The following is a 25,284-nucleotide window of genomic DNA, read 5'->3' as shown; positions in this document are numbered from 1 at the left end:
GAAGAATTTCGTAAACTATTCGACTCGTTACGTTTAATGACCCATTCCCGAAAAAAAGGGTTTCAATAAATGAAAGTGTTTTGTGTAAAGGGCACTTCTGTAAACCTCATCCAATAAACGAACGAAAAACTTTCAAAATAAACAATTTATACTCTCGTGCTAATGGCACCCAACTTAAAGGAATCACATCCATATGTTTCGCCGTCCTACCGTACATATTCGATTTGTATAATATAAAATGCAGATCCTTTCCCATTGTGTTCTTTCTTAAACAACTTTCAAAATGTTTTTTATATTCTACGTTCGTCATCAGCATACTTAAGAAGGGTTACAACCACAATATTCAGTTTCAACAAAACACACAAGTCAAACACACTTCCTTATTGCCTCTTTTTACTGAATAATCTGCTTATCGGGTTCAGACTCTAAACACGAAACGATCTTAACCTTAATGTGAGGTATTAGACGAAAAATGGATTTATCTGTGTTTAAAAAATCATAAATAAAAAAAAATGTTTTTCTTTACCGAATCACACAGAAGGGTTGTGTGTGTGTTGTGTCGGAAGGTAATAAATTTTTTTTGTGCTTAGCTTCTCTTTTTATTGTTTTGATATAAACATACATAGGTGCCTGTTGATGGAATCTTAAACTTTTCCTGTTGAATTGAAATATTTGTTTAAACGTGTTTTAATAGCTGTCGCGTGGCTTATATTAGAGCAGGGTGTCGCTTGTTATGAATGAAGGGTGCTACGGGTTTTTATTGGGATTGAAGCGTGGATTAAAAGTGACACAATCTTTATTTAAATTGTTGAAGAATGGATTTTAACCTGGAAGTGTGTCAGTTTTTTGTATTGATTTCGCATTGATGTCATCTTGCAATTCGAAAACGCAGGCAAAAAGTAAATTTGTCGCCAAGGTGAATTTCCAATAACACGTTCGGCAAGTTTTCGAATAAGCAGAAATGGCTAGTCATCTGATACTGACAACGGTGACAAAAATAATCGATAAGATATGGCAAATGTGTCCCTTTATGTAACGAAATGTATTGCAAAACGAAGGAGGTATTAGATTGAGTCATATAAAACTATCGAAGTAATAGATTTAATGTTATGTTGCCCTTGTTGTTTATGAAACGTTGATCTTGCATCAAGAAGACAAACATATATTTATGCCACACAGCATCATAATAAGCATAATTTGCAAACTTAAGGTGTCTCTGTGGCATAAAACGTTGTACACAACTCGATGCAAAGTATCAGGCTCACGATGTATAATGATACCCATCTAGAGCCTAGTAAAGTACTTTGCACCTCGATTGCATAATTAACTAATGTGAATTTAAATTGGTAAAAGAGTGTAGAGTGAGAATTATTTGGTTACGTGCTGTGTGTGTGTGTTTCCATTCCGTGAGAGGATTTCCGAAGGATTTTTATTCGACTGACAAAGGATTCTCTGCGATTATCTTCCATTGATCATTATAAATTTAACATTTAGCTAACTCACGCATCATTGCTTGAATTAAAAAAAATATTAAGCTTAACATTCGCTTTAAACATAATAATTCGCCGCTTAACTAACCGCTTTCAATTACCCTAATTTCCTTTCAAAAAATTTCCCATGCATAATTACGTCAACATTAAATTTTAACGCAATCATCGCCTATAATAATGCCATCCAACCCCTTTCCCTATTTAAAAACCTATCAAAAGTGTTAAACATAAATTTTAATGCCTTCCTCTTTAGTCGTCAAATTTAAATAAACGATTCGGCTAAAGTGTATTTCAACAACCACCACTCTCACCTGTTACAATCCGATATGCATCCATTTCATTTAGCATATCGTATAATGTAATTCAACGTAAGTATGCGTGTTTCACATTTAAATTATTCAACAAGGGTTCGATGTTGTCGTCGTTTTTATTTATTGAACAATTTCCTCCGAGTTACCTTCAACGAGCACATACGGATAAACATTACCATTCATTCAATTATGCATAACATAAAGGGCAAATTTAAATTGTTACCAAAGCATAACATTATGTATGCACAGGTATTTAAATTTCAATTTCAAGGGTCGTAATGATGAGGGTAATTGTGATTTTTATGGAAACGTTAAAAAAAAGGTGCTACCCTCTTGCATAAGGTGGATAAATAAATGAAAATTTTTATTTTTTAACTAGGCTTGAAACCGACAACGTCACTGTATGGTTTTTGCTACCCCAATTTTGTTGGTGAGCAATTGGTCAGTTAATGCTAACTCGATGGTATGGAGTGGATTCGATGTGTATAAATCAAATATAGTTTTTATTATGCAAACCGCACACAAAACATTGTTACAGCCAGACCGAAAATTCGCATTTTTCTATTCCACGGTTCAGATGTTATGCACAACGAAATACATTAACATTTTACAAGAGCGATGTTTTTTTCACTGGCTTTGAAAAGTTTCTTATTTTCTTCTCAGCCCTTTTTCCGGTTACGTTTATTTGGTTTTATATTAAATATGGAAAGGATGTAATATTATGTTTAGTAGCCTCTCTCCCGACAAAAGGGGTATATACGACGCACATCCACACGATTACGATTCAAGTGTAGTCGGTTCATTTTCGATTTCTTTTATTGACATATTCAAATGTGCGTTTTGTAGTGAACGAAAATTTAGCTCGAGCAAGGGCTGTTCATGGCACGGATGTTTTTTTTTTCAGAAAGGAAATTTTATACTCGACTGGACTTTACATTTATATGTAAATGGGCATGTGTTTCTGAAGAACATTTAATGCGAAGATTCCATTTTTTCGGTCCATACAATTTCTATGTTAAATTCTTATTTGTTTGAGGTAAAGTGAATTTTCGTGTTCCTTTGAGTAGTATTTGAATATCTGTTTCATTGAAATGAATAAATACGTGCTGCTTATGGAGAGTATCTATTGTGTACTTTTTTACAGTAATAACTACGAAATGCAAGGTGTTGTCGAAATGCAAATTTCTATTCATAGAATTTAATGTAAAAGTTCTATTCTACAGGACACGTTTACGGTAAATGCTGTTTTTCAGAGTATCGGTAGATGTATATTCAAGCGATACTTTTCGGGGCATGTGTGATATACTGATATAGTTTTGTGCAATTCTGTTACATCTATAGTCAGCTATGAATTTGCAAAATTTATAGAAAAATATAGTAACTCGAGAACACAATAACTATCACGGAAGTCATTTGTTATCGACAACGATGACAATAGTAAAGAATGGCTCTGGTCATCCTAAATTAAGAGAAAAGTATGTTAAAACCAACGAAGTAGTAGATTTTGTGCGAGCAACCAAAAAATAATTTAACAATTCAATTGACAGATTTATAGTCATGTCGTGATACTTGGAGACAGTAAACTTTGGCGTTGTCACTGAGATTATGATAAACGGCTGCAACCCCACTTTCCGTACTAAAAATTCACCTCCACGTGAACTCCCCAAAGTTCTAAACATTGGCATCGGCCATTGGCATTGGTTCTTAAGGTTACCCTAGAGAAATTGTAACTTCCATCGGAGTATGCGATTTAAGCTCATTATTTTTTATTGTAAACTTTGATGTCACAGGAGGAACAAACAGACTGATTGGACTGAAAGCCTTAGAAAAACATTTCTGCTTAAAGTACCTATATTGACGCCTCTTTCGCCGTCGACACTTTCAACCTGTTACATACGGCTATTCATCTGTTATCGATAACGACGACAAAAATAATGATAAGCTCTGGGTAATATGGTCCTTTATACCTCGCTTTATACAGTAAAATACACGTTAAACAAATTGAAGTACAAGATTTGAAATCAACAGATTGAAAATGCTTTGATCTATGGAAGTAATAGACCTGATAATAATACTGGTCATATGCTTGCCGTCTATTAGAGGTTAAGGCGAAATGCCCTGATGCGATTTAAATTATCTGGGCCTGAACAATTGAACTCGTAACGTTCATTAATTCGAAACAATTTGATTCACAAACTTACCATGAGAAGGAATTGGAGAAGGCGTCTTGGATATTCGGCTTAAATCTGAAAGCAGAACAATTAATTAAAATTGAGATCAAATCGAAATGGAAGTTTGAATTTAGCAACAGAGTTTGTTCATTGTGCTGTCTTTACAATTAGTTCATAATTCTTAAACAGATGAATAAATAGGTAACTGTTCCGTTAGACAAAACGAAAGAAGATCGAAAACCCGCCAAGATTGCACTACCCTTAATGGTTTCATAAAAAGAGACACATCAAATGGAAACAGGACACATATATACATGAACAGTACGTTGCACTGCACACATATTATAATACGACAAGATCAACATTTGACCATAAATTCGGGGGTGTTAAATATAATATGATGTGTCTGTGCTCATCTTAATAAATTTCCCTACAAATATTTTTGTGAATTTTATTTCAGATATTGACCGTACAGCAGGCCGCATATACACCGTAATATATGGCACACAAATACGACTAGTATGTTGCTTAGTTTTATTTCACCCCAGAGAATTTTTCAACAACATCCACCATACGTTCCGAACCCAAACACTCTCTGCAGAATGGACTTAGCATATACAGCACTAGAGTCCATACATTTTTATATATACCAAAATATATTGGCCGCTTTTATTAGACGTACGTACCATGTAGAACTAATGCTTGCATTTATTTTAATATAAATGGGATTTTGTTTATGTTTTTGATCTAATTTCATTGGAAAATCGATATGCGAATGTTTATGTGTATGCTTCAAGTAATCTATTGTTGTAATGTATGCAAACAGACAGCGTGAATATTTATTTCGAGATTAATTGGTAGTTATGAGTGTGCAGGGTTTGGATAATTTATGGATAGGACATTCCCGACATACGGTGAAAATCGTGTTATCGCTAATTATTTTGAATATTGTGTACGTGAGGTAACACCGTTATTGGATTAAGTGGGTGGATCTACTTGTTTAGCTTTTAAAGACTGAATGCAACACATAAGGCCGTTGTTTTGGGACCGATGAGCAACTGCAATATTATACATTACGCTCTAATATTTGATTAGATTTGATGTCTACAATGCTATCTAATGAAACAAATAATGGATAACGGATTAATCCCCTCTCGTCGCATTATTTTTCGTTAAAATATTGAAGATAACGGTAAGTGAAATTCTAATTTGCGAATCATCTCAACCAACCAAGATATCACTACCGGAACGGACCACAGAATGGCTTCCAAATTAAGTAAATGTTTATCCATATCAAAATCTGAAAGTCATGGCATAAATTTGTATTTTCGTCTACTGGTAACAGCAGTACAACCGGCAGAAAAAAAAATATGAAAAAGAAGAATATCATTCTTTGTCCGCCTTGAAATATCCCAATTTTTCTCTATTATATTTGCTGCCCAGTTCGGTAACATTACTATTTTGTTTTGTCTGTGTTCAGATATTCAACAAAAGGTAATATAATAAATAAAAAATGCTTTGCATATAACATTTCCTGCGCCTGAAGGAATTTATAGAAAAAATTGCTGTCTTCTGATTTCGTCTGTTCGTATTGTTTAGTGCATTGTATCTTTGTTGACTAGACAATAAATCACTCACAAATAGTATCAGTGTAATTTTTTATTTAAATTTTTTACCTGAGATTGCTCAAATTAAGGAAAAAAAACAATTCTGGAAGGAAAAAAATGCATAAAGTCTCAGGTTATGGACTTTTTGTAGAAAACGAAAACACAATTATATTCTTCGTCGTCTTTTTTTGTGTGTTCAATATTTTATCGTTTTTATAGATATTAGGACGAAAGGTGCATGTGTCACTGCTATTATAAGATTTTTTCAGATATTTTATTTTTTCACAAAAAAAAAAGATTTTTTTAAACGTTGAATTGTTTGAATAATGACGAGCATATCTAAAAATCTTGTATTTGCGAACATAAATTATTGCCAGGTCCTGTTTTCGATATTCTTTTTCTTCTTCTATTTTTCTAATAGATCATCTACCTTTAGAAATTTCTGTCGATTCAATTGTGTAAATTGTACGATTTTTGGCATTAAATTGTTTAACATTTTGTTTGAAGTTCGGTGAGTGTGTGGGAAAATATTTTACAAAAAAAATCAAAATCAAATCATGTGAAATGCCGCAATTCACTCATGAGTAAAATTCACTTTCATTTTTCATGACGAATTGGAAGTTGTCGTTTCATTATGAAAATGGTCAAAACTGTGAATGTAGAGGCTATAAAATCTAAAATATTTAATTAATATAATCGAAAATAGAGCACAATATTTTCCAGAATTTACTAAAACCTAAACAAATTCAGTCAGTGCAGACGTTCTAGACATGACTAGAAAAACTAGATGAACCTATTTAATAACGAGAGAACGAGATTAATATGTTATCGACATAGACGAAAATAAAAGCGATGAGCTATGATTAGATCTTTTTATATGTATAGCAAAGGACATAGTAAAACAAATGAAGTAAAAGATTTTAAATGAACTATTTTATAGTTGTTGCGCTCGAAATATAATTGCACACCAATTTTAGAGCAAATGCACAATAGATTTAAAAATTATACTACGATACGCTTACGTTTATTTATGACAGTTAAGTTTAGTTAAGTTGCTTTCATTGCAGTTAAACCAGTAGAAAACCTAGCTTAAGATACCGATACCATTGAACTTAGCATACGTAATTTTATACCGAGAGCTTAAAAATCCGACAACTTACACGAAAACAATAAATTGTCTTGTGGAACTTGCTGACAAGAGCCGAATGCGAGGACAACAAGAGTAATTTCCACAACTTTCCACATAGAAAGGACTTCTAGTCAAAATAAGTGATGAAAGTTTTCATCTGTGAAATGGCACAAATTGCGACAAAATATTAACAAATTTTTTACAAGCTCCTGTATCATCTTGATACTTGACTTGAGTGTATGTAATGTACCCTGATTTTGATCATTATTCCAATTAAATTTGATTTGATGCACTACTTTCATCATACAATGTTCATTGCAAAAATTTACATCTTCAGATCAAACAACATCTAGTAAGTATCAATACATAATTCTATGCATGCATTTTGTGTGCAAATGGCATTTTGTTAAAGCTATGGATTTGTAAATAACCATTTGTACAGCTGCTGCAGAGAAAATGTGTAAAATGGTTTAACCAACCAACAATATACGAGAAAAGGATCATATTTATAAAATATTCGTTCAAAAGTTTACCACCGTACGATATAAGGTTGCCAAGAATCTGGAGGTACAACCTTTAGGTTTTGGATTTTTTAATATTCATTAATGAACATTAGCTGCTTAAATAAATTTTATTGAAAGTAACAACTTGAAAACTCGTTCTTGGCAATAAGTTATCTATTACTTCATATGTTTAACAGTTTTATTGCTAAATCTAATGATCAGGTAGAGAAAGAAGACGATGGATAGACCAATAATATATCGAGCGAGCCTCATTATGACGGTCATTCATTGTAACGGTCATCCGCTATCGACACCGACAATGATAATAAGCGATGAGCTCTGGCGAGTGTTCTATTATATAGCGGAATTTGTAACAAAAAATATTGAAGTGATAGATTTGTATCAAACCCTAGCAGATATTTTACTCCAATGAAGTAACAGATCAGATGATTTTGTTGTGTTACGCTTACCGTTTCTAAATGGTTATGCATTACAATTGGATCATTTGCAGCAATAGCACTTATATTAATCATCACTGCGACAAGGGATGATTCACAAAACATAAGACAAAAGATGGTTTCCGTATGTAATTTTGATTGATAGTATTACATACATTATGAATGATCCCTTGTCTCATTGATGTGGTGGAATGTAAGTGTTATTATTCCGTCACTAGTATCGTTTTCATGCTAGATGCGTCGAAAACCGTACTTTTCATGTTTCAAGCACTTACTTTGACGTCCTCAGCTTGTAAAATCCATTGGAAAACTCGGAATAAAAGTGGAAAATCTCATTTTCATGTGTTTATTGACATCGGTTTCGCCTCGGGTCAACAAAGTTCACACGAAAATGGGTATTGTTGATCGGAGGCGAAGCCTATTCGTGGCTTTTCACTTTAATCAGAGTTTCGTAATGAATTTTACATGTTAAGGCTGTCGAAAGTTCATGAAATTCGATGAAGAGAACGATTTTCGACCTGCAAGCATATAAAAGACTAGTACTTCAGGCTTTTGTTTGAGTATAACCAACACTTATAGCACATGAATAAGACATGGATTCTTCCGAAAGTCTCAACAGCTCCCAAACTTCAGTGATAAAACATCAAAATAAAAAATTAACTTGCATGTCAAGACAAATATACTGAGAACACATTCCCATTTGCCCATTAATTATTCAGACTGACCTTTAACGAATTATCGTTCCCTCCCCCCTATTTATATTTATGAAAATATGAAAATGGAATTTTTGATTGAACAAAAACAAAACAATTTCCATCAACAAATCCAAAATGTCAAACATGAATAAATAATTTAGCAATCAAAATATAAATTCAAATATACTTTGTTGGTTCATATTTAGCATCAATAATAGAGTGGAAGAACAAAGTTCTCCGTTATTATGATGAGTGTAGGTGAAGACAAGTGATTATAAAAAAAAAATGGTTTAGAGAACACAAAAAACGAACATACATCTGGAATGACCGTGACCATGAGGCGGTGTCCGTAATATATCTCGTTTTATCGAATTGTTGTTGTCCTCCCGATTGCTACCCCACCGTACTTGCGATAAGACCATCATTTAATCAGCCACTGTTGTTACAAAATGTTCACATTCAATTTCGTATCAAACGGTTTCCTCTTTCGCGAACAAAAGTTATTTCGTTTTCATAATCACAAAATGATTTAATTCTTTTTCAACGTCAATTTTATATTCCGCTTCTAATCATCCATAAATCCATAAATTCATAAATTAACTTTGCACTATTTCTAATTTTTATTTAATGAATATTCAATTAAATTTAATTACCGTATCACGATCGTTATTATTCAACATAAAAAATGAAGAACTTTAAATTAAAAATTTTTCATTCATAATATAGTCGAGTCATAAATTAATTAAAATATAAAAAAAAATCCCGCGCGCCTCATATATAATATCATCACATGAAATAATAAATACAGAGCACACATTCGGTTCTGAAAAATTATGATTATATCGAAAATTACAAAACCGAGGAAAAAAGTTGTTTATTCACCACCACTTGTAACGTAACATATATTATATGCGTCGTCTTATGAATCGTTCGACCATGCAAACCAAACTGAATCGAATAAAAGTCGTAAAAGATGTTTAACTCCATAACAAACCGATACTTTTATTCTTCGTTGAATTTAACATTCTTAAACGTGTCGGACGTAATATATAATAAAAGGGAAAAAAAACTCTGTAGTAAAATCAAGTGAAAATTTTCATCCCCATCTCGATATCGATGTGGTAGTGTTGGTGAACATGTACATGTACATATTATATCCATGCGATATAAAATTGTACAATGATGTGAAATTTTGTATATGTTTGCATCTATTTGGTCCTCCGATTTATGTATAATACTCATGGATCCCCCATATATGCATGAATACCGAGCGTTATGTATACCGACATACAAACAAAATTGAATATATAATGTACCAACACAGATAAAGTACCTCGAGGGTGAGATAAACGTCGTACACAGAAGAGGGGCAGTTTTATGAAAGAGTGGGTAGAATTTAAATGGAAGGGATGAATGGTTTTTATACAATTTTTTTACGTTTTTCGTTTAGTCTAAAATGTTGAACTTTCAGCGTAAGGGGTACCGTGGTTTTTTTTTCTCTCAATATAATATGGATATGGGTGTGGCTTATTTTAAATATTTTTATCATCATACATCGTCATCATCATCATATATATGGTACCTTACAATCGCATAATATTACTCAAGCCAAGGGAATGAATAAAAAAGTTGTTTTTTTTTTTCAACATAAAAGGATGGAAAAAGTGATTTTTTTTTGTGAACCATATACTGGACACAATGGACACCGATTTCTTTTTTCAAGGGGTTGGTGTTGATGGGTTTTGTCTGGTGTGTGATTAAAAATGGATTTCTGGATCATTGAATAATGCGTGTGAAAATCAACAGAGTATAGATGAGAGGGTGAAGATGAGAAAAGGATTTTCGAAACATATTTAATGTCAACTTGGACTCGTAATCAGGTGAACATTAAGTGGGGTATTTGGTTATCAAATTTATTTTTTTTAACATAATTTGATTTCGTGACAGAAGATAAATGGCATGGTGACTGTCAATGGGAATTTGAAGACATTGTAGACGCGCCGGATAATTTGGGCTGTCATTCTACACATTGTTAATTGCGGGATGTAAGGACATCATCATCATCATCTTCTAGGATGTTTGAAATTTCATCTACGTTAAAAACTCTCATATAAATGAATGTATAAACGAAACATTTAACGAAACTTAAGTGAGGTTACGTTTGAAAGTACCGTAACTTGAAGATGATATATAAAGAAATGATGGGATTGGCGACATTTTATCAATATTTCAAATGAAAAGCAATGATCAGAATTTATGAATGTCGTCTATAGTCTAGTCATCAACAACTACTTCTACAAAAATAAGAAACGAACTCAGCTCGATTGTGTTATGTAAAAATGTAATATAGCTAAATATATCATCTAACAAATGAAGTAGTAGATTCTGCATAATGCGATAATCGAAACAAACGAGGTAAGAGATCAAGAGAACAGCTTTTCTATCAATTGAATGCAAAATTCAATAGATTATGGAAGTTCGTTATGTATTGACAAGTGGATCGCAGCTGGTTTCGAGTGGTTTTAGGTTTTTAATTTTTTTACATGTTGCCACACGTTGCTGACTAATTCGAGCTTTTTTTTATTGAAAGATTACGCAGATTACTCAGTGAAAAAGGACCCAACCTAGGACAAATTAAATGTCTTGGACGTATACTTGACATTGCAGTTTGTACTATTGTAAGCAAGGAATCCTTTAAACTTAAAAGAAATAATTGGAAATGTAAAGGCAACTTTCGAATCGACGATTTTGAACTGGAACAATCCATAAGCAAGATTACAGTTAGATACAGTGAAATTTCAGCATTGCGTGTGGCAGTGGTAAAACCGCATAAAGACTTATAAAAAGTTTCGATTGTTTGTGTGGATCTGCTGAAAAACAGCTGAAGCAAATTCATGCTGAAATTTCACTGTCCCTAATTGTAGTGGAAAATTAATGAAGAATACTTTGTCATGATCGATACAAATCGGCACAGCGTTACAGTCGTTTATGGATCCAGTTTTTAATAAAAAAATTATCAGAATCTTCGATCCTGTCCTATTGATTCTAGCGTTAGAATCCAGCCTTCATAATGTGACGAAAAAACGTTTCGCATATCTAAAATTAACCAGATTTCAATCTTTTCAAAATGCTCTACGTTCCAGACTTCATATTTTAGGGGGTAAGTTGTGCAACGAGGTATGACAAAGTCTTTTATTTGGCATTCGATTATATTATGCTTCGTTATTTTTTTTTAACTAAAACGAAAAAATCGTACCAAAACATGCAATTTTTTAACGGAAAAAAGTAAATTTCTCACGATTTGTTTTTTTCGTATATGTGTCTGAATTTTTTACAGCTTACCATGCGAATGAATGGAAGATATTTTTTTCATTTTTTTGTTCACTTCAATTACCATTATATGCATGAATATTGCGCAAGAAATTTATTTGTAAAAAATGTGAAAATCTAGGCAAACATTTATTTCGGTTGGATTGAAAAATAGGGGTTTTAAGGATTTTTACGATAAAAAAAATTATTAAATTGAATAAAAGGTTGATTAGAATTTATGCGTGTTGAATAAGGTACAGAAAGTTGTTTAAAAAAAACGAACCACAATGTAAGGGTTGTAGCCTAGTTTCCAGACTCCATGACCCAATTTCTTTGATATTGATTTGTGTTTATTTTTCCCAAAATGCCACAAAAATCATTTCATTTCCGTTGCAGAAAACATTTGAATGAGAACTGGTTGTTTGTTAGCATTCCGTTTTATTCAATCAAAAAAGAACTGTATCGGATATCAACTGGAGAGATGTAACATTACAACGACCTGAAGCGATGATCGAGCAAACCGTAAACGAAATGTAATCCGTAAAATTGACGTTAATGTAAATGACCTAGTTCATGGAAAGTCTACCAATACGGTCCAACACTTTTTGGAAAAGTATACCAGACACAAAACTGTGCTTAATATTTCATCGTAAAAAGTGTCTATCTCCCACATCGGTACCGATGCCCACCCACACACAATTCGAACAATCAAGAGAGAGAGAGAAAAAAATACCTTGCATCATTTGGCGTGACTATAAAAAACCAAATAGATTTCATTAACAACTACTTAAGGGTTTTTTTCCTCGACTCTCTCTCTTTCTGTATCGGACATCACACTATTTATGTATCCGAGGATCACGGGGGTTGAAGTAACAAAAGCAGAGGCAAAAAAAAAGTTATTTTGTATAAATGACTAAATGAATGTGTTAGACCAAGGTGTCGGTATAAAAAAAGGGGGATATGTTGTTGATATTAAATAAATTGTAAACGCGCAATATGAAGTGGTGGAATGGACTCGACAGTCTCGGTATAATGTTTTTGTGCGCTGTGAATGGACTTTCGGTTTAGGTAAATCGTATAAATTGTTCGATTGTATGCTTGATAAGTACTGAATTGACCGTGTATTTTCTTATATAATTTTAAGGGAGAGCGAGCATTTAGGGATGGTTGAAGGGTATTCATTTTAATAAAATTGTTATTGTTATTGAATCGAACGAGCCTTGTTTGCGCTACCTACCGATACGGTTTCGATGGGTCAAAGGTGATAAGAGACTCGGATAAATCGGTATAATTTAAATTTAATAGGACGTATCAAGTGTGACACCAGTGCAAAGTCAGTTAACTGGAACGTTGTCGATTTTTTAGACCCGTACAAAGTACTGGGGTCTTATAGGTTTACGCATACGTTTGTAACACGTCGAATTGGACTCCCTGAGTAAGGGGAAACCTATTGTGGTTGTCTAGAGATGCCAAATCCGCGAAAAAAAATATGTCCGTCTGTCCGTCTGTCCGTCTGCACGATAACTTGAGTAAAACGCATCCGATTTTGAAAATTCTTTTTTTTCCCGTTTGGTAATGTCAAAAGACAGGCTAAGTTCGAAGATGAGTGATTTTGGATCGACCCCTCCCGAGCTGTGGCCCAATAAGTGCTTTACGGTTTTTCGAAGATATCTCCGGACATTTAAACGTTAAACTTGTAAGTGATACGTCAAATAAAAGGTATTTACAATACCGATCGACAAAAAAAAAGTTTATGGAAATCGGATGACCGACTCGTGAGTTAGACCCCTTGGTGTGGAACAGGCACAGGGCGGCAAGCAGTTTATGAAATTATGTTCTCCGGAGCGTGAGCTAGGTCTCTTGGAGTGAGCTCTTATCTGGCTACTCGGAAGTACAGTGAACGTGGTGTATTTTGACAATATCTCGAGTAAATTTTGACCGAATTTCATGAATTTTTTTTGTTTGAAAGGTATTAACGAATGTAAAGCGTCGGTACTATTTCCGGTCTCCTAACAAAATGGCTGCCGGCGGCCATATTGGATTTTAGTAAAATAGAAATATCTTGGGAAAAATGATACTTAGAGAGTTTCTGTTAACATGGAAATAATTTGTTATGTGTGTGGGGTTTCAGGGATTCCATATACGGACATCTATATATACCTATATACAGCTATATTGAGCTATATACAGGCATATAGAGCTATATAATAGCATATATTTATCTGTGAAATGTTTATTTACAGTGAAATATAGGTAAATATAGCGGTATATAGCTGTTTAAATAGGAATTTATGAAATTTGTCTTCGTACGGGGCTGTCTATATTGCCTCCGGCAATTTAGTTGTATATGATAACAAGGCAAAGAGTGGATAGTGTAAGTGATTTTAAAGGGAGAATAGTTTTTCAGGAGAGAAGAAAATGAAGTAAGAGAAATGAAGAGTTTCACATTAAAGGCTTTTGATACGAATAGGTGTTTCGTACGGGTCGGCGTTAGCTATGTTTTTACGTAAAGATTTCAGCAACAGTTCTAGGAAAAAAAAATTCGCAAAATAATAAACCAATGGAAGCAATTGACAAAATGTGTAGCCATAAAATCGGTTTACAAGCGGACAGAGTTCGACTTTTTTACTGTTTTGTTAAGCATTTTGTCAATTTTTTTACGAGGTCATTCATTAAGGTATGACGGAAGAATTACAACCTAACTGGGTAACTAGAACCTTTTTACCATTACTTCATTATTCAAACACCCTTTGCTAACGTATAAAGACACAGAGAAAAATTTTGGGGTCTAATGTTTGTGAACTTCAAAGATAAGTCTTAGGACAGATGCACCTTCTATAAACTGCTATTACACTTTCATCGAGAAGATTCACATCAAAAATGAGCGATGAGCTATACCTAATACGTGTTAAACTCATGCTGTAAACGATTTCTAATCAACCTTCAGGTCTCTTCCCTAGCAAAACTGATTATGTGAAAATAATTAAGATTTTCTGTAAATCGTAGACCTCTTCTAACTTTCACTTTAGGCTAAACTGTTGACATTTCAGCAACTTGATGGTGCGCAACGTTAGACTGTTAGACACACCTTTCTAAAAACTCGAGCATCGTTAGAAAGCAAAGTCTCAATGATAATTCGACAGCAATGGAACGAACTTCTGATTTTTCTCGGTGCCCAATATTCATTTTTTTATTGGAATTTTTTGGTTCTTTCTGTCCCTAGTCTTTGCGAAAGTTTTTTATGGTTTAACGAACAACAACAAAAGATAATGAGAAAATTTAAATTTTTTAGACGATTTTCTAGAACTGCATGTCGAGTTGAAAAAGGGCACACAGTTACGTAACATTTTAAAATCGAATTTACATTATGCAAATTGCATAACATTTGAGATGGCATTTTAGTTGTTATTAAAAACCCGTCATAAATTCCTTTTCAAAGACTTGTAAAAAGTCAGACCAAACGATTTTTTCATGGAATGCAATGTATTTATGAACTTTACAGTAACAGCTAGTCATCTGCTATCAATAATCACGAGAAGAATGAGCCATGAGCTCGGGCTAGTTTTCTTATATGTCAAATGTATGATAAAGTCTATGAAGTGACAGATTTTATATCACATACTAGGAGTCACGTCCTACAAATGAAGTAACAGATTCAATCATTTTGTTGCGATCTTGCAGTTTCTAAAAGGTTCGAAAATTATTTACATTTTAGAATTGAGTATTGAAATGGACGTCATCCTGATCATTATGGTAACACCATGTGTCCGTTATTCCATTCCAAATACACAATAAAAATCTAAATTTATGATGACAAACTATCAGAGGTCCATACAGACAAAATTAAAATTTATTACCCTGGTGCTACCTAACCGTTTTCCAAAAACTATACCACTCTAATTCCATCCAATATATATTACCTTTATTATCAATGACCTACCTATCTATCTATCGTATACTGTCATTAATAATTCCACCCTCTCGCCAAAATAATTCGTACCCCTAACGGTGCACTACTTTTGTATGCATACATTGTTGTTGTACCATTTACTCAAAAAAAAGAAGAATCCATAACACAATGTATACTCGTTGTGGCACACGACACACTCAATAGACCCACGCATCAACCATATATAATACTACACAAAGTGAAGACATTGCCCATAAACTCAATTGAAACAAAACTACATGTGCCACGAGCTACACGCATTTATACATACTCTGTGTATATTGTCCTGCATAGGAAAAGAAACTTACACTGGACAAGGGTCAAGCATCCCAACAATTCCACATTTTTATTTTATTTTTTCTCTTCTCTCTATTTTATAAAAGAAGAACATCTGGTGCATTTACATCTCCATCCATCGCGTTACACTAAAAGTGGTATTTCGGCTACATTTTGTATAATAGAAAAATATTGTCGAAATATGGGGTGAAATGTTGCAAATGTTATAACAACTATTGAAAATATTCACAAGAACGAAGGGTGTGTGGGTGGTTGACGACAACAACTGCACATGAGAGGGGTATATAGGTGATAAAGGTGAACACAATAAAATCGTTTGGCAATACGAACAATTATTGAAATAAAAAGATTTGTTTTTCCATACACGGAACGGAAATAGAGTCGTCCACTCAACCCATTCGCAAAATCCCGCCAATGAATCACTGGTTTGCATAAGCAATCAATAAATTCCGACGCAACTCACGCCATATTCAGTTCTCGAAACGAACTTATATATTTCTCATCGTCCGAACGGTATAAAAGAATAATATACAACTCCACTGTACATAAGACAATAGTTACAACATTTTACGACAACCCGACGGCGGGAAAATTGCAAAGCAAATAAATACACCGAATAGCGCTGGATGTTCTCGGCACTTTTATATTTATATAATGTGGTAGTGTGTTAATATGAAAACGACACAAGCAAAACGTGTGCCATACTACACTACACCATGTCTATAAACGAGCACATAAATGGCCACTACAATACCAATTTCTCATCATCACATATTTAGTTATGTTTTCGGGCTAGACCACCCTCATGTTGGTAAAGAAATAAAAATCAATAACTTAATGAATTTGATATAAAGCGTCTGGTACGAATGCATTCCATTGATAGAACAACTTGTGTTTCTGTTCGCAAGTTTAGCGCTGCGCAAAATTTTGAGTATACCGATGTGGTAGTGAAATATTTAGATGCATTTTTGGTGGAAATAACGTAATCCACGTCTAGTAACATTGACATACCTAGGTATATTTTGGGAAAATTGTCCTTTACAGTATGGGACAGTCAATAAATCCCGTCCTCACTTTTTTCAAATTATTATACTCAACTCCCCTCCCCTTCTCCGCGCACTTTTCCTATACATTATAACGAGCGCACGTTCCACTTTCGTCATACAACCCTTCGACCTTCAAAGAGAAACTGCTAGTCATCTGCTATCGACATCAACGAAAAAAAAAGTGATTTGAGCTACTGTCAATGTGCTGTTATATAGTAAAAAGATTAATGTTAAAACAAATGAAGTACAAGACTCTGTGTCAAACACTAGGCGATTCTATGAACAATCGAAGTAATAGATGTAAGCTTTAACCCGATTGCCGTTTAAGAAGCTTAAAGAACTAGCATTCTCTGCCACAGAGACATAATGTCAATGTTTTCATAAAACACCATAGTCTACGCTCAAATCTGTGAAGTTCATTTAAATCCATTTGCTTGCTGAACACATTAATTTTCCAAATTTGTTTTGTAAACTTTCGAACTTTTGTCCCTTATCAAAAGTTCAAGTCGTTGATTTGTTGCGCATTTTAATTTTCCCAATAAAAAAATCTTTTCTCTCGTGTTCCTTTTTTTTAAATCTCTTGACCCGCATATAAACTTTTAATGTATGTCCACACAGTTGTAATATACACAATAAACAGCCTTTTTTTGGGGGTTCGGATTTCAATCCCCGGAGATTTCTTTTAAGAAAGTAAATATCCACCATCCTAATAAATTCAGCCTTTACCTACGATCATCCCACCTAATGCAGTATACACATTTTCACATATGGATATCACCATTTATAACATTTTTCTTTGCTACTTTCATTTCAATTCTCTTTTTGTATATATTTATATGGCAGCAAAGAAAAACGAATGGAAAATACCCTCATATTTAAAGAGTCGCCTTTTAACCCTTCTCGATGAATTTTTTCAAACAAATTTTCCTTCAGACAGTCTATAAATAAACATATGAAATAAGAGTGGCATAAATCAATCTAATGCTGGTTTAACAAGGCATTATACGTCACTGAATTCTACTCTGCTCGTTTTTTTAAGGAAATACTGATAAAAAAAAACTTTCGATATGTTTTGTAATCCGACAAGAACGTTATAGTCAGTGAATTAAAATTTTATTAAGGAGATGCGATTTAATTGAACATTGTATGCGACTGGAAACCAGAATCCAATCCCCAAGCACTCAATTGAGACGGACTTTTATTTACCAAGCAATGAAATTAATTTTTCTAAGTATTAATCTGAATGGGATAAGCATTGAAACTTTGTCTATATTTGTTTATTGCATGTTCACTTCGTTTTGGAATGAATTTATCTGCCAACATTCAGATATAAACGGTGACATGTGCTTGATTGACTCCATAGATAGAGATGGCTTGGCTATTTTGAATTGGTAATGGTTTTTTTTAGTTTTCTTTTGTAAAAATATGTTTGTGTTCGCTTGCCGTGTAGACGCACATTATACAATGCTGATTTTTTGTTTTATGCTATACGAAATTCCGGAAATTATCCTTTTTTTTAGTTTGCTGCTGTTCTACGTTTAACATATAAAACAGTTATCGGCAACGAATGCAGGGGTGGCTCTTTCGCATATATGTACATATATATTGCCTCTAATGTTTGTTCACATACAAAAGAAGAGGTCAATTTGATGGTAATGATTACTCTTAAATTCAATTTCCGTTCACAAACACTGTACAATCGAGGTTTCGCTTTTTTATTCATTCAAAAAGTAAAAAGGCACAGGTTTCGTTCGGGAGTTTTGTTCTGTTTTTTTCACTCTTCACTCGAACCATTTTGATACTGATGTGAATCGGCAATTTAAATTCGAAAATTTGCATTTAGATCCCATGAATTTTATATCCTTAAATAAACATCCCTTTCCGTTGGCTATACATCGTCCCATCGAAGTGAAATTAGAAAGGTTCCTTTACCATCCATTTGTATAACTAAAGATGATATTGCTGGTTTTGTGTGGTCAAAGTAAATAGACGAGCGAGCAGACGAATATACGTTTTTCATGGATATGTGTATTATTCATGGATAGATGTGGCCGATTCAAAGAGATACCTACACACAGAATGCTCTTATAAAATTCAAATGCTTTCGATTTGATGAATAATTTCTTGGTCGTCGAAGAGTTTCTTTGATCGTAGATGGTCTTTGATTGAATGATGCCAAAGTTTGTGCAAGTGGAATGAAACACATTTAATATTAAGCGCGTCTAACCTTTTCGAAATGGAAAACGTGTCGTTTAATCATGAAATCTGTTAAATTATCAACATAATCTTGTACTTCACTCGTTTTAACATTCATTTGTATATGACATATAAATCGGAATTCACCAATCATTTTGGTTGTCGCTGTCGATAGCAGATGTTATCTGCCTGTAATAATAGTGCTGAACGAAAAATTCCCAATTTCGTAGCAAATTTAGATGACCTGCTAGCTTTTAGTGTTATCAACCCTATCCGGAATCTAGCCTCATGGAGTCTGCTGATTTATTTTTGTGTAATTAGTTTTAAATTTCAACGTCGATTTAGTACAACATTTCAAGTAATTGCTTGGCAGATGAATTATTACACCAAACACACACTCATTAGGTAATGTACTCTTCAATTGCAAAAATAAAATAAAAAGAAAAAAAAAACTAAAAATAAAACCAAACTAAAAAGATAAATAAAATCGAATTTCAAGCCAATAACTTACTTTGTCTTTCGCAATTACCATTACAAACATTTTCTCTGTTTTATATTCACATTCGATCTGTCCAATTCATTTGCTTAGTAAATATTTTCTCTTTGCTGTCTCAATTTACATGTCCACTTATGTTATGTGGAACTTGACTGTTGATTCGAACATCGAACAAGGCAGAGAAAGAACTTTAGCTTCAAAGGCAAATAACGTATTGGATAATGGAAATGTATGCGATGTATGTGGTGGATGTTTTACATATATAGATAAGTATTGTAGGTACGTAAAGAAAGGCAAAGGCAAAGGCATTTCATGTATATAGGAATATGTAAGCATAACATCATTTGGTTGATTAGTAAATATCATGCAAGACATCTTAATACCTTAGTATATGTTCATAGCTGTTAGTATTGGTTGACCTGACCTTGCTTATGGATAAAGAAAATTCCTTGCAATACGAAGTTTTTACTTTTCCTTTCTCGAGATAACGTACCAGCCATCCGCCCAATGCAATAAGCGCCGTTTGATTATCATCGGTATATACAAAGAAGAACTATTGCATGCTCTTCACACTAGTTCCTAGCATTGATTTTGAATACTTTCCCGTGTTCATTTTGAACAAAAAGGGGTCAAATCCATTTAGTCACCATGTCAACATTTCCATGGTTTTACCAACAAGCCATGGGATGATAATGTTACACAGAAAAGTAAAAGAAAGAAATGAAATCTGTCACAACAATATGCCGCATAAAATATTTAGCTGGAAATTAAATGCGATATGAAAAGCATTTTGTCGATAAATTTCCTTTTGTCGTAATTTGCGTCATTCATTAGAGAAGAAATGAAGATATGCTTTCAGCTGAATGTAATACTAGTGTAGTGTAAACAGCTTTATCGGCTGGTCGTAATGCTTTATTGTTTAGGCAAACTATCCACTCAATTTATCGGAGGCGGCCATCATTTCAGCAAATCCATTTTGCGTATATGGAAAATTCATTCCCTTTCCCTTCGTATACCCCATTTGCGTATCTGTTTTTGTTTGAATTTATTGTACGCACGTCTTAATTCAGCCATGTTAACCAGAGCAAATCAGATTTTAAATTTAAATATTCCACCCTCATGACTATGCACAGACTATATGCATATTTTCGGTAACAATACAAAGGTCGTCCGTTTATTATGCGTCTGATGGTTCAATTGAATAAACAGACCGAACACAGAGAGACAGAGTATAGGTCTATTTTCGATGGGGTAGTAAAAGAGACTTGAATGCATACATCAATGGATTTAAAATCCTTCGAGCTATGTTGGGACGAAATCGCGATAAACCGGTGTAGGCATTTCAATTTTCCCTTTCACAAAAAAAACTTTGCCTAAACGACCTCTCGATCTGAAATTGAAAGTTTCCCGGCGTAATAATGATGATGGTGGACTTTTTCGCATTCATTTCAATGGGGTTTTCATGTATGTATATATGTGTGCCAAGAGATGGAAATCAGTTTCTTTTGGTTCGTTCGGTCTTTTGTAAAATTGGACTATAGGTCTGGAATATGAAAGAAGAAAATGTGCGGCTTTTGAGCACAAAGAAATGTGTTCAAATCATCAATGGAAATGTTTATGTTTGAAAGTTTTTTTTAAAGGAAAATCCCTTTCATAGTTCAATTGGGGTGAGTCTCTTATCAAGTCATCCATAAAATGAATGACAAAATGGAATAAATTTTCGATTTGTCTAAATTGAACGGGAGGCAAAAGCTATTCGGGATTATTTTCAGTAAAATTTCAATTTCAATGTGCACACGTACCTGGTGATTTCAGTCGAATGGCCAACTCCTTTTCCCGGTCACTAACATCATAATCCTGTAATCGGTCATTGTTGTTTATCAAACACTTTTCTCGTTGCTCCAAATGCCGTTGTTGCAATTCAGTCTGATGATGGCTTTGGTGCACTTGTTCCTGTTGGTGGGTCTGTTGCTGCTGCTGCTGTAACAACTGTTGTTGCAATTGCATCTGTTGCTGCTGGTGTTGTAAAATCATTCGGTCGCGTTCATGGAAATGTGATGCCAGAGCGCTTCGATCGCTATCGGACACAAGTATTGTTGGAGATGTGGACGTCAATTTTGGTTTTGTTTCATTTGCTTTGGATTGTTGGCTTTGTTGTTGCTGCTGCTGTTGTTGCCGTTGTTGGTGCAATTGTAACTGTTGCTGTTGCAGTAACAATTCCCGGAATGGTATACTGCTGTTGGTGTTTATTTGTGTTACAGGTGGTGATGGTGGCGTTTGTGCTGGTGGAGTGGTTAGTGCTAATGATAGTGGATGACGCCATTGCATTCCATTGTCTAACCATAATTTACCTGAAATAGAAAGAAAATTTGTTGAAGGAACTGCCGAGAATGAAAGTTTTTGAAGATATAATTGGTGGTAAGGTATACTTGAGAGCTAACTGAAGACACAAACATTTAGAGGTCGGTTGAATGAGGGCTGTCTATGTCTAGTTTTGAGTTCTTTTCGTTATTTCAGGCAAAACCTAAATCTTATTGGAATTTCATGAATTCATCGCTTCACATACTCCCAACTGGACAAGAATGCACTTGTTTTTTCGGCTACCCATAGATGATTATATTACAACAATTTCTGATAAAAAACTATGGACATTAAGAATTGGAAATTATATTCCTTTAGTCAAACCATAATTCCGATGGTTATAACATTTGCCGTATAATCAAAACACAATTTCAACAATTACTATTACACATCCGCGCGCTCGTGTTATTTGTAAAGACACGCGCCGCATATTGGTTTCTTATAAAAATTCATCATCATCTCCACTTAAAAAGAAACCAAACAACTCACCGTCAACCTCGATCCAACACATGTAACACACAATTTCTGAAAGATCTAGCTACCTAAATGTATAGGTTCGTCGTGTGGTACATCATTATTATTATACTCTTATGCGTTTGAATGAAAACTGGCGTATAGAAAGGAGAAACCGAAATGAAAATATATTTTTTATTAGAAAGACATTTAAAAATCGAAAGGGTTCAGTGTGTAATAAGACGATATCGGCATTAAGGTATACAATTTAGGCATCGAGTATAACACGATTCATTTAGATGTTACTGGTAGAGATTAAATGACAAAAAACTACGTTCGAAGAAAACTTTCAGTGTAGGTAAAAAAAACTGTCCTGCTCGGATATATTGTTTTCGAATAAATATGTTGTTAAAGAAAAAGTAGAAAAAAAATTGAATGAGGGATGGATAAGGATATACGCCAGATGATTAAAAAATATTACGAAGAAAAAAACCGGCATTGAAAATGAAAGGATTTTTATGCTCCATTGTTATTTGTATTCATTTGTACGAAACGTTTAGATGGGTTAGTCTAACATAACCATTTCTAACAGATTTCAAAGGATACACATTGCATTTTTTTATATGCAACTATATGGTCGATAAAAAGCATAAAAAACTTTGCAATTTGATTGAAATACAAAAATCCTTTCAGTTTCTTTAAAAATTTAATTTTTTTTTACGAATACCATGCCCAGCACATTTCTTAATTCTTAATCTCAAACCATGGGTCTGTGTAAATTTATGTAACATTTTCGATATTAAACTGTGTACAATTTAGGATCATGATGTGGGTTGATTTGATCCTTCGGTTTTTATTGAGTTGTATGAGAATTAATCTGGGTTCATTGCAGCATAACAAAATTTACAAAAAAATCATAGAAAATGTAAGTTGAATAAAAAAATAGACCGTAGACCTGCCATAAAAAATAGTAGCAAAGCAATTTGTTTTGTTACACAGCATTAAAGAATTTAACATTAACAAATCAGATGTAAATAACTCAGTGAAGAAGTGCTGAAAAATAAATTACTTTGTCGACAGAACTATATTGCCTGCAATAAATTGTGATAAAATTAAATTGCTTAATTATAGCTCCGGAAATTTGAATATGAATGAACCGAATGAGTTAATCTGTTCAATGAAATCGTTTTCCTAGAATGATTTCTCTTATAGTTTTGTTGTGTTTAGTTTGAATAGCAACAAGAATCTCGAAGAACGCATTTCACTTTACATCAAATAAATTATGTCATTTGTATCAAACAACTCTTCGTCAACCAATTGTGCTCAACAAACGGGAACTATCCTCAAGACGGTGTTTCGAACAATGTTAAACCATAACTTTGCGATAAGGAACAGGAATTCGTACTACGACTTTCTTTATTATAACACGATTCGTAAGCTACAATTTTATCACACACAATAAATTGTCAACCTCACTTTCGCCTCGGGCTGACAATCTCACATCTAGTGCGATGAAATATCTTCATACGATTCGTGTTAGATAAATAACTATTTGAACATCAAAGTAATTTTAGCACTGTATTGCTACGGTAATCATAATAGTATATTACTTCCAAGGTTCCAAATTCTGTATTTGATAAGAGGAGTGTCCCCCACACCCAGAAAAAGAAAATTCGTACAATACTCCGGGTATGTGTAAAATTCTTCGGAAAGGTGGAATATACTTCAGTAATGTATATGATACATGGACAATGTCTTTTATACGTGGAACACGTTGAAAACGTAGTTACGTATTTCGATTGTCAGATTAGAATATTCATGTGTTACGTATTGTGGTGATACACGTGGAATATGAATAACTTACGAGTGGGACGGAAGCTAAACGCACATCAAGTATGCTAAACGTATATAGTGGATGCTGGTCTCAGACATTGAATTTGGATCATATTTATATTTCTTAACACGAAGAAGATAAACGACAAAAAAAATATTTCAGTCAATTAGAAAAATTATCTTTAAAATACTTTCATTATTTATTAAGTAATTTCATTTTGATAATACGTGTCCATAGCTATCTTGCCATCAAGTCGTAGCTGATTACGCGTGCTTTAAGAACTGAAATTCAATTATGTTAAAAAACGACATATCACCATTATTGTGCGCTTATACGCCACACACGTTTATGGCTTTCAAAGTACGCTTCAACAATACGAAATGTCCACCAACACTACTGTACTGATACATTAGAAAGATCGTTGGCTCATGATTAAGAGGTCCCCGGTTCAATTCCCAAAGAAGTCAATTTTTAATTTAAAGTATTTGTTACCAATGACTACTAAAATGTATAATAACTACTATAAACTGGTTAATATGGTGTAAATCGTAGGTAAATTCAATAAAATTCATATTTTTAAATCTCTGTCAAGGCGAAATACGTCTCCCACGTATTGTATTCGAGCCTGCTGTATAACTACCTTACCACACTTTTTAACAGGTGGCACGAATGATATACGCATAGCACGTAAGAAATTTCGCTCAGTGCATTTGTCAAATAACAACTTGGACCTTCGTAAGAACAATCCTTTACGTGATTAGGCAATGTAAATGAAAAAGAAACATGCCGTAACACGTAAAAGCTACTAATTCTATTGCTCCAAGTGTTGGTTAGTGTTTGAAACAAAATCTATTACTTCGTTAATTTAACAATTTTTTGTACAATATAAAACAACACGCAACGCTCGCCGCCCTCGCTCATTTTTGCCATCAGTGTGAATAACAGATAATGCATCGTATGTAGACTTTTCATTACTTAC

The 25,284-nt window shown here is 33.7% G+C and overlaps 1 protein-coding gene across 5 annotated transcripts in view; it reads right to left on the bottom strand.

Annotated features, from left to right (window-relative positions):
- LOC119066747 (POU domain protein 2-like) overlaps positions 1 to 25,284 on the bottom strand; it is an 80,930-nt gene that overhangs the window by 13,773 nt on the left and 41,873 nt on the right. For 4 of the 5 annotated variants that reach the window (XM_037169372.1, XM_037169373.1, XM_037169375.1 and 1 more), the window contains 2 exons: positions 21,460 to 22,008; positions 4,003 to 4,047 (listed from right to left, as the gene is read on the bottom strand). In XM_037169372.1, the coding sequence (XP_037025267.1) occupies positions 4,003 to 4,047; positions 21,460 to 22,008 (594 nt within the window). The remainder of the gene's footprint in view (positions 1 to 4,002; positions 4,048 to 21,459; positions 22,009 to 25,284) is intronic. The other variant, XM_037169374.1, reaches the window with a different exon arrangement.

Source organism: Bradysia coprophila, chromosome IV, assembly GCF_014529535.1.
Source record: "Bradysia coprophila strain Holo2 chromosome IV, BU_Bcop_v1, whole genome shotgun sequence".
In the NCBI taxonomy this organism is placed as follows: Eukaryota; Metazoa; Arthropoda; class Insecta; order Diptera; family Sciaridae; genus Bradysia; species Bradysia coprophila.
The sequence above is the reverse complement of the archived record's forward strand: the minus strand, read 5'-3'. Positions and strand labels throughout refer to the sequence as shown.